The 11,353-nt window shown below is 44.9% G+C and overlaps 1 protein-coding gene across 1 annotated transcript in view; it reads right to left on the reverse strand.

Annotated features, from left to right (window-relative positions):
- Nucleotides 1-858: 858 nt before the first annotated feature.
- The window catches only part of LOC122563846 (cytospin-B-like), a 37,159-nt gene continuing 26,664 nt past the window's right edge, over nucleotides 859-11,353 (reverse strand). Inside the window, exons 3-7 of the mRNA XM_043718037.1 lie at nucleotides 9,752-11,190; nucleotides 7,827-8,016; nucleotides 6,385-6,458; nucleotides 2,803-2,978; nucleotides 859-1,330 (exon numbers count right to left, since the gene is read on the reverse strand). Of these exons, the coding sequence (XP_043573972.1) occupies nucleotides 1,309-1,330; nucleotides 2,803-2,978; nucleotides 6,385-6,458; nucleotides 7,827-8,016; nucleotides 9,752-11,190 (1,901 nt within the window). The 3' untranslated portion in view covers nucleotides 859-1,308. The remainder of the gene's footprint in view (nucleotides 1,331-2,802; nucleotides 2,979-6,384; nucleotides 6,459-7,826; nucleotides 8,017-9,751; nucleotides 11,191-11,353) is intronic.

An 11,353-nucleotide genomic window follows, 5' to 3' on the forward strand; every position in this document is an offset into this window, starting at 1 on the left:
CAATCACTGAAAGTTGCCACTCAGGTTGATAGGGTTGTTAAAACGGCATATAGTGTGTTGGTGTTTATTGGTAGGGGGATTGTGTTTCAGAGTCACGGGGTCATGCTTCAGCTGTATGAGACACTGGTAAGGCCACACCTGGAGTATTGCATACAATTCTGGTCACCGCGTTATAGAAAGGATGTGGAAGCTTTGGAAAGGGTTCAGAGGAGATTCACTAGGGTGTTGCCTGGTATGGAGGGAAGGTCTTACGAGGAAAGGCTGAGGTAACTGAGGCTGTTTTCATTGGAGAGAAGAGGGTTGAGAGGTGACTTAATCGAAACGTATAAGATAATAAGAGGGTTAGATAGGGTGAACAGTAAGAGCCTTTTTCCTCGGATGGTGAAGGCTAACATGCGGGGACATAGCTTTAAATTGAGGGGTGATAGATTTAGGACCGATATCAGTGGTAGTTTCTTTACTCAGAGTGTAGTAAGGGCATTGAACAGCCTGCCTGCGACAATAGTGGACTCGCCAACGGTAAGGGCATTTAAATGGGCATTGGACATACATATGGATAATTATGGAACAGTGTAGATTAGATGGGCATGAGATTAATTTCACAGGTTGGCGCAACATCAAAGGCCAAAGGGACTGTACTGCGCTGTAATTGCTATGTTCTAAATGTTTTACACAATCTGCATCATTCCACCCTAACATTGCTAATAAAAGGCAAGATTTAGAAGTTTGTGTGTATACAATGTCTGACTGAGCAATAGATAGCTGACTACCAGACACAGAGCCACCAACAGGTGGCAGCAATACCACATTTGGCGTGAAATGGCAGTGAGTCAGGAACAGTCACACGACAGACACTGAGAGGATTGAGGGATGAAGTGAAGCTGCTGAGATCAGGTCCACCTCTTAATTTATTATAAGATCAAAAGGCATAAGAGGATGACATTCAGCCCATTGTGCCCAAGTTAGCTCTCTGAACATCTGTTTAATTAGGTCTGCACCCTCCATCATGCTCTGGAACCCTGCATATTTTTCCTTTGAGTGTTTATCTGCTGTCCATTTGTAAGTTACTATTGAATCTGTTTCCACCACCCTTTCTGGCAGCGCATTCCAGATCACAACAGCCCACTGTGAAAGATCCATGTTCACACAGACAGGGCTCTGGTTCCTGGGATACCCCTTCCAACAGTCTTAACGAAACTTGTGGCCAGTGTCCAGGTAGCCGGACTCGGAGTTTCAGAAATTTCTCCTGAGCTCCGGTCCCTAATCCAGGAGCTGCTCCTGGGTCTCGGTCACCGGCTCAGATTTGCTTCACACTTGGGAAGGATCAGACCTGTGGAGGAATGAGTGAAACTATCTCAGAGAAAGTTTGATTTGGGTGAAAGGCTGAAGCAATATTGAAGGTGCAGCTGGTGCAGAGACTGGACAAGAGGTGGCAAAGCACAGAGAGCAGGTGCTGCTAGAGAGACCATTCAGGAGACCCGGGCTCAGTACAGACAGATTAACGTGTTCTGGGATGTCCATTCAGAGCAAGAGTTTAAGTGAAAAGTGTCTCTGATCAGGAATAATTCTTGTTCAATTAACCTTTCTGATGGGTCACCCCGAACTCACTGCAATGCCAGATGTATTCCCAGGACCTTGTGCTGAAGATGATGGGGGTGCCAAATCTGCGATGTTTGAGCACCTACAGCCAACCTATCTGGAATTCCCAATAAAATGTGTTTGGATTCTGATGCAACTCCATATTGAAGTGAGATAGCTGTATGTCAGTCACAGGGGTGATGATGGCTAAGTCACTCTTGCTCACTAGTTGCACACTGACTGGTTATTCTCAGATGTAGAAACTACTCCTCACTCAGTGTCCCAGACAGAAGTGAAGTCTGTTGTGGGTCAAAGCTGCTTTTGAGGAGCAGATATCATAAGAAACTGGGAATCCAGCAGGAAGGGGAAGGGTAGTGAGTTGTAGCTGGAGGAGAGACAGTGATGGGGAGGAGGAGATGGAGGAGGAGGGGTGTGAAGGGGAAGTGAAGAAGGTGAGGGGGAGGGGGTGAGTGATGGGGGAGTGAGGTGGAAGTGAGGGCAAGTGTGAGTGAAGAGGAGGGAGGTGGGAGTTTTTCAACAGCTATTGGAATGTGTAAGTGGTTTAAATGGAAGCTTTACTACCATTTCATTCAATATATGCATCCTAAACGTCTATCGAGTTATCTCGCACTCAAACGACATAATTACCAACATAAACTCAATGTTAGAGGAAGAAATGAAACAGAAACAGAGAGGGAGACTGGATAAAAAGTTACAGAGTGACAGGGAGAGAGGGGGATAGACAGACACAGAAAGAGAGAGTGAGGGACAGAATGATACAGAGCAAAGATAGAAAGAGAGAGACAGAGAGAGACAAAGAGAGTGTGCATGTTCTGTGCCCTGTCTACTATTGCTGATTGCTTGAATTGTGCAGTCTGTGACTATCTCACCTTGGGAACTGCAGTAATCCCTCTCCATCTGGTCCTTTAGAGGCCATTTCAGCCTCTCCAAGCTGCCTCTTGCCGGCCTGACTCAGTGCAGTGAGCACTCTATCTCTGAACAGTTCTGGAGGTGATGACCCTCCATTTGACCTCCTCTGTGGAATATTCCAAACTATTGTGAATGTTTAAAGAAGTCAAACTTCTCTCTTCCAGACGACACCAGTTTTGTAAGGGGTGAATCAGCTTCTGGGTTAGCTTGCTGCAGGACAGTACAATTAGACACAAGCATTAGCTGGTTAATGACAGAGAGCGATAGCTCGCTGGTACTGCCCATGTGACCAACCTGTTACCCCTCAGGTCCTCCAGCTCCTGCTGCAGTAACTCCATTCCCTGCTCTGCCTCCTGCAGCTTCCTCTTGAGAACGTGGATCTCCTGCTGTGCCTCACACTTGATTTCGTTAGCCACCACCACAGCCGTCTGCAGGTCTGCCTGAAAGTGATGCCACTCCTCAGCCTCCTCCTGCCCAGAAAGGAGAACAGATTCATGAGACCATAAGACATAGGATCAGAAATTAGGCCATTCAGCCCATCGGGTCTGCTCCTCCATTCAATCATGCTGATAAGTTTTTCAACCCCATTCTGTTGCTTTCTCCCCATAATCCTTGATCCCCTTGATACGCAAGAACCTATCTCTCTCTCTGTCTTAAATATACTCCGTGACCTGGCCCCCATAGCCTTCTGTGGCAATGAATTCCATAGATTCCGCACTCTCTGGCTGAAGAAGTTTCTCCTTATCTCCATTCTAAAAGGTCTTCCTTTTAATCTAAAGCAATGCCCTTGGGTCCAAGTCACCTTCCTAATGTCTACTTTGTCCAAGCCATTCAGTATTCTGCATATTTCAATTAGATCTTCCCCTCATCCTTCTCAACTCCATCGAGTATAAGTCACTGAATTCATCAGATAGTCTGGAGTCTTTCCTCACCTTTATTGTTCTCCATGAACTAGATGTGAGAATAACTGAAAGCTAATCATTGTTTGCATTCATAGTTGTCTCTCGAGAAGGTGCTGGTGAGGCACTTTCCTCATTACACTGAATGGTGTGCATGGCTATCCAGAGGGAGGTTTGAGTCAGTCACATCTCTATGGTTCGAAAATCACGTGGAGGTCAAGTGGTAGATTTCCTTCCCTAAAGGATATCAGTGAACCAGATGGGTTTTTACAAAATAACTTGTAGTTTCATGATCACCATGACTAAGAGAAATTTGCAATTCCAGATTTCTTTTATTTAATTAAATATAAATTGCCCAGCTGCCACAGTGGAAGTTGTAGCCATGTTCTGGAAATCTCTGATTTTCTGATGTAACCACTAAATAGCTACTGCAACAAGACATTCAGGACGATGATTAACTAGCACATGACCAACACAAGCTTGTAAACTTGAGATCATCCAAAACTTCTGCTGTCTTAACTCACACCAAGTCCCAGTTTCCTCTCAGCTCTCTAACTCACACTGGCCCCATATCAAGTAACAACATGATTTTAAAGTCACCTCTTCCATGGCCTTACTCACCTTCTCTCTGTAATCTCCTCCAACTCTCCATTCTTCCAATCCTCATCTCCTGCACACACTTCAATTTTAATCCTGGCTGGGTCCTCAATTACCAAGGCCTCAAACTCTGGAATTTCCTTCTTCTCTCTCCCCCCTCTATCTCACAGTCCTCCTTAAGATGCCCCTTGCAACATATCTCTTTAACCACCATTTTGGTCACCTGACCTAACATCACCTGATGTGGTCCAATGCAGTACCTTGCTTTAAAATGCTCCTCTGAAGTTGCTCAGGTGGTTTCCAGATACAAAGATGATTAGAAAGTTGTTTTTGATGATGATCAGAGTCTCTTGTCTTACTCAATGAAACATTCACACAATCTAATATACAAATTAAGGATTATAAACCAATTGTGTTGGAAATAGTATATTGGCATGGTTAGAGAATTGGCTCATGGGCAGGAAACAGCAGGTGGAGATAAGGGGCTCTTTCTCAGGTTCGCAAACTGTCACCAGTGGGGTTCCACAAGGATCAGTGCTAGGACCACAGCAATTTACAACACATATTAATGACTTGGAGGAAGGAAGCAAATGTATGCAACCAATCTGCAGATGGCGCAATAATAAGTGGAAAGACAGGTTGTGAGAGGGATACAAATGGTTTACAGAGAGACGCTGAGAGGTTAAGTGGGCAAAAAGTTTGCAAAAAGAGTATAATGTGTAAAAATGTGAAGTTGTTCATCCTGGAAGGGAAAACAAAAAACAGAATATTATTTAAATGGAGAAAAGCTGAAGAAAGCTGCAATACAAAAGGACCTGGGAGTACTTGCGAATGAAAAACAGAAACATAGAAAGCTAGCACAGAGGTGCAGCAGGTAATCAGGAAGGCTAATGGAATGGTGACCCTTATTTCAAGGGGTTTGGAGTATAGGATTAGGGAAGTTTTACTGCAACTGTACAAGGTACTGGTGAGACCACATACGGAGACCACATATGTGAGCGGTTTTGGTCCCCTTATTTAAGATATTATTTCACGGGAGGTGGTTCAGAGAAGGTTTACTAGGATGATCTCGGGGATGGAGGGATTGTCTTATGAGTAAAAGCTAAACAGGTTGGGACTGTACTCACTCACTGGAGTTTAGAAGAATGAGAGGTGATCTTATTGAAACATTTCGGATTCTTAAGGGGCTTGACAGGGTCAATGCTAAGGGAATGTTTCCCCTGATGGGAAAGTCTAGGTCCAGAAGGCATAGTGTCAGAATAAAGATGTACCAATTTAAGACTGGGATGAGGAGGAATTTCTTTTCTCAATGGGTGGTAAGTCTTTGGAACTTCTTACATCAGAGAGCTATTGGGGCACAGTCCTTGTGTATATTTGAGGCTGAGATAGAGAGAGTTTCTTGATTAGTTGGGGAATGGAGGTTTATAGGAAAAATCAGGAAAATGGAGCCTGTTGTGAGTTAAGATATGAGCAACAGAGGTTTGTAAGAATGAGGGTAGAATTTGGGAGACCACCCAGGTGTGAGCAGAATTGTCAAGTCTTAGTGGTAACGAAAGAATGGATGAGGACTTCAAGACCAGATGAGCCACGGCATAGAGGAAAGTCAAATAATGTTACAGAGCTGGAATTAATCAGTTCTAATGATGACATGAACAAAGTGGAAGCTTACCTTGGGATCAAACCAAGAGTATGAACAGAAGGACAATCTCAGACTATTGCCAAGGAGAGGAATAAAGTCAGTAATTAAAGAGTTTGGAACAGAGACTGGACGCAATGGTGAAAATAGCCAGAGCAGGGAATTGGTTCGGACTCCTGGGATCAGAAACCACCCACATTCTTGAATGGATCTGGACTTGTCCCTAATGCATGGAAATCTAGATCTTTATCCATGAGCCATTATAAGTATGAGCAGATCTGTCCAAATATCCAGTTTGGACCAATGCAGGATACCTTTCAGCTGTTGTATTATTGTGTATAGCTCTAAAGTGGGCAGCACGGTGGCACAGTGGCTAGCATTGCTGCCTCACAACGCCAGTGACCCGGGTTCAATTCCCACCTCGAGCAACTGTCTGTGTGGAGTTTGCACATTCTTCCCGTGTCTGCGTGGGTTTCCTCCGGGTGCTCAGGTTTCCTCCCACAGTCCAAAAATGTGCAGGTTAGGTGAATTGGCCATGCTAAATTGGCCGTAGTGTTAGGTGAAGGGGTAAATGTAGGGGAATGGGTCTGGGTGGGTTGCTTTGCGGAGGGTTGGTGTGGACTTGTTGGGCCAAAGGGCCTGTTTCCACACTGGAAGGAATCTAATCTAAAAATCCTACTCAAAGCAGATTGAAGTGAGAGGTGCAACTGGGGTCCTGCTTTCACTCAGGACAGTTTTACTGACCTTCATTTTTTTGTTAGACATCTTAAGTTGCTTCTCCAATTCCCGTTTCTGCTGTTCTAAAGTCATCACTTTCCCTGAAAAGAAAAGGAATTAATCAATGCATTAATCAATTAATTAGTGCACCACAGTCCAGCTAGGCTCAGGTGCAGAGGTGCTGGCATACCCCGATGCCTGAACACAGTTCCTATTATAAATGTCTGACTTGGGTCCAGAAACAATTGCAAATTCTTTACATTTTTGTACTGTAATAAAATACAGAATTCTTTAGGGATTTATTACATTTCTAAAAGAAAAATGAAATTTGAACAATAAAGTAAATATTGCATATTGGCTGGTAGAATCTGCAATATCTGTATTGACATTACAAGCATGGAGTCACATCAGGAAACAGGAAAGGGTTCGCGAGTGACAGTCGGTTTGTCACATTTTATGTCAGGACAATGTGGTGAAGCAATTAAAATAATGGAATATTAGGACAAAACCAAATAACAGGTGCAAACCTCATGGAGGAGGATCTACATTGGGCGGAGGGTAGAAAAGAGCAGTTGATAAAGGCAATGAGATTTCAGAAAAGATTTGAGAAGCACAGAATTGGGCAGAGAAAAGGTGAATACAGAATGCTACTTAGACAGTATTATAAGAAAACCAATGAAGTTAACAAAGACTAAATTTACATTTTTATTAATTCACGGGTTATGGGCTTCACTAGCTGGCCCAGTATTTATTACCTGTCCCTAGTTGCCCCTTGAGAAAGTGGGGGTGAGCTGCCTTCTTGAACCACTGCAGTCCATGTGCTGTATGTAGACCTGCAATGTTTTTAGGGAGGAAATTCCAGGCTTTTGACCCAGTAACACTGAAGGAATAGTGAAATATTTCCAACTCAGGATGGTGGGTGGCTTGGAGATCAACTTGCAAGGGCTGATCCTGCCATGTGTCTACTGTCCTGTTCTTCTAGTTAGAAATGGTTGTGGATTTGGAAAGTGCTGTTTAAGGATCTTGGATGAATTTCTGCAGTAGACGGTACACATTACTGCTACTGAGCATTGGTGAAGGGAGTGGATGTTTATGGATGCAATGCCATTCAAGTGGGCTGCCTTGTCCTGGATAGTGACAAGTTGTTGGAGTGTTATTGGAGCTGCACCCATCCATGCAAGTGGGGAGTATTCCATCACACTTTGATTTGTGTTTTGTAGATGATGGACAGACTTTGAGGAGTCAGGAGGTGAATTAATCTCTGAAGAATTTGTAACCTCTGACCTGCTCTCCTAGCCACAGTATCTTTAAGGCTGACCCAGTTCAGTGTTCTCTGGCTGATGAATGTTGAGGTGTCAGGACAAGGTTTTAGGGTGTTGGGTGTTCTGGAATTAAAAAGTTCCAGAACCTACCTCTCACCCTCACTATCAGTCCAGTCGTGACTATCTGTGATGGAAATACTGACTTACCTTCAAGGTCCAGGATGGTCTTGTTGTTATGCAATTGGACTGCTTGAAGTTGCTCCACGTGGTCCTGCAGTTCGAAGATGGTTTCTTTCATGTCTTTGATTTCTGATTCTCTGTTTCTTGTCTCACCCTGTAGCTTGTCTGCAGGGAGACACGGTTCCTCAAGCTGTGATATGTCCTGTTCAGACTGCGCCTGGAATCACAAATGTCCTCAGAACTTTGTGTTGAAACTGCACAAATTTGGTAACAAACTAAGATCAAAACACTGACAGAAACTGCTGGAAAACTCAGCAGGGCTGACAGCATCCGTGAGATGCAGGGGTAAAGTTTCAAGTTCAATGACTCTTCATTTTGCTGCTTTCTTCCCACAGATTGTGCCATACCTACTGGAATTTGTTTGTGTTTCAGATCTCCAGTGTCCACAGTTTGTTGTTTCATTCACGACACTGGCAGTTCATTTTTTAAAAATAGATTCCCTACAGTGAGGAAGCAGGCCCTTCAGCCCAACAAGTCCACACTGACCCTCCGAAGCATAACCACCTACCCTATATTTATCCCTAACTCATGCTATGGGCAATTTAGCACGGTCAATTCACCCTAACCTGCACATCTTTTTGGATTGTGGGAGGAAGCCAGAGCACCCGGAGAAAGCCCACGCAGACACCGGGAGAACGTGCAAACTTCACACAGACAGACTCCCGAGGCAGAAATCGAACTCGGGCTCCTGGTGCTGTGAGGCAGCAGTGCTGACCACTGAGCCACCGTGCCACCCCAGTGAATCCTTTCTTCATGGATGGTCAAAGAAGACTATGATGATTAGACACACATTAAGCAAAGCAAGTCACAACAGCATTAATCTACTGCTGAGAGTGTACATGCCAAAATGATTGCAAATTCAATTGATCAGGAAACACAAAGTGTACTCGCAGAATTATCAATATTTATTTTGGTTACAGATTAGAGCCTTGGCTTTAGAAGAAATGAGAGTTTGGGAACCTTCAGTAACATTTCTTTGAATATTGTAAATGTATCAATTGTAACTTTTTAAATTCCAGAACATTTCCTTTTAGAGAGAAAGCATCCCCCACTGAAGGGGGCTAGCATTTTCAGGAACTGTATCCCAGTGAGAGTCAGCCCCTTCGGGAGCTGTATCCCAGTGAGAGACAGCCCCTTCGGGAACTGTATCCCAGTGAGAGACAGCCCCTTCAGGAACTGTATCCCAGTGAGAGACAGCCCCTTCAGGAACTGTATCCCAGTGAGAGTTGGCATCTTCAAGGGAATGGTTGGAAAACATTTGAATAACTTCCTTCTCCATATAGAATTAAAATGTGGTGTTTTGTGTAAACATAGAATCCCTACAGTGTGGAAGTAGGCCCTTCAGCCCATCAAGTCCACACCAACCCTTCAAAGAGCATCCCACTGAGACCCAAACCCTATCCCTGCATTCACCATGGCTAACCTGTACATCTTTGGTCTGAATGAGGAAACCAGAGCACCTCGTAGGGACCCACACAGACACAGAAAGAACATGCTAGTTCAACACAGACAGTTGCCCAAGGTTGGAATTGAACCTAGCTCCCTGGTGCTGTGAGGCAGCAGTGCTAACCACTGAGACACCGTGCTGCCTACATTCTCAAGCCATTTCTTGGGTTTTGCAGGATTTCAACAGATGTGAATAAGTTTTGTTAAGTAATGTACTAGCTCCTGAGCCTATATTCACCAGAGGCCCAGATCTGCAGTGGAGCCAGATCAGTTCCGATGTTCAGGTACTACTAGTGAACTGCTACTGACATTGAGCGCTATGTGCAGGTTATTGCTGCATTTTTGTGTAGGTTAAAAGCAAAATTCATTTGACTTCCCCATCCCTAAAACATCCAGGGATCTGCCCGTAGTTCCACAGGAAGCCTCTTCACTCAATGTATGCTCACCTTTGCTGAGGGGTTGTGCAGGTGAGTGCCTGCATTGGTTGCTTGTAGCGAGTTGTGGCTCAGTGCTGCACGTTCCACTTGCTCTCTGTCAGACTGAGCCAGCTTGACATTTACAGCTGCATCTTTATCCAGCTCCAGTAGTTTGTGTTTCTTCAGCTGATTTCTCAGCCCAGTATTTTTAGTCTGGCTCTCAGCCAGTGAACCTGTGAGTGAAGCATTATGTTCCTGCTCTGCTTTCAGCAGTTTCTGTAGCGTTCTGACCTCATATCGGAGACTTTCCAGCTGGACTTCAGTTCCTGGCTTCTCCTGCAAAGTCCGGTAATTACTGACTGACTGTTGTGTTGTAAACAATTTCCCCTCATGTGGCTGCACACTATCAGCCAGCTCTGTCCCTCTGTTCACTTGCAGACTCTCCTGCAATGGGCTCACCGGTTCCTCCTTCTCTCTGATCAGCTGCTGGAGCCTCTCCTGCTGGAGCTGGAAGGAACTTTCCAGATTGGCTTTCTCTTCTAGCAGTTTCTCGTTTTCAGCTGTCAGTTCCTGAACAAGCTGTTGCTGGTCAGATAGTTCCTGTAGGGTCGCCTGTAGCTCTTCTGCTGTACAATGCTGTTTCTCTTCCATCTGAAGCAGCTTTTCAGCAAGGCAATCTACTGACACTGAGCCAGTGCACTTCAGAGGTTCCTCACTGGAGCTGATATTGCCTTCAACACTATTAGTGCTAATGAGAGAGGGGTTAAAAACTCTGTTACGGTCTTTTGAATCTGGAGAGGGGGTCACACTGCTCATGTTGGGGAATGAGCTGAGAGATCTCCCCCCATTGATAGCCAGGAGGGTGTTATCGAATGATTCTCTAGTTTGATTCCTGGTACTTTCCAACGACGATGGGGTACAGAGGCTGCTGCTGGGATCACTATAGAGGGAGACTTCTAAACTCAGCGAGTTACCCTCGGTCACAGACTGGACACCTTCTCTGTGGTGCTCCAGGGTGAGGAGCTGTTCCTGTAAGATCTGTTTCTCTGCCCGCGTCTCCTCGAGCTCATTTTGGAGAATCTGGATTTTTTGTTCCAGCGTTTTTATTTGTGATTCAACTTTGCCAGGAAACCCCGACAACTCTTCCAGATCATTCTTTTCATGTTTATTTTGTTGATGGTTCAGCTCACATCTTAATTTACTGATTTCAAAATCTTTAGTCTTGGCTTCTGCCAACAGTTCTTTAATCTGAGTCTCGAGCCGAACTTGAACACTTTCTTCACCCTGGGTTCTGATTCTTAAAGCTGTTGGAAGTGGTCGTGTTGGAGCCGCAGTGTCACAGCCGACTGAAGCAGCTGCCTTCTTGCCAGGAGGTATACGGAACCGCTCTCGGACAGGTTTATCTTTACCAGGTGTTGTTGAATCTCTTGGAGTCGGAATCGCAGAGCGTCGATTAGAGCAGCTCACTCCTATCACAGAAACGAATGACTGTTAGTTTCTTACCTCAGACCATCAGCCTGAGTTACCAACAAAGAAACCCAGCCCCATCTCAACCCACTCCCCACCTCAAACCCAGCTCCATCTCAACCCACTCCCCACCTCAAACCCAGCCCCATCTCTACCCACTCCCCA

The sequence above is a fragment of the Chiloscyllium plagiosum genome, chromosome 28, assembly GCF_004010195.1.
Source record: "Chiloscyllium plagiosum isolate BGI_BamShark_2017 chromosome 28, ASM401019v2, whole genome shotgun sequence".
Taxonomy (NCBI): Eukaryota; Metazoa; Chordata; class Chondrichthyes; order Orectolobiformes; family Hemiscylliidae; genus Chiloscyllium; species Chiloscyllium plagiosum.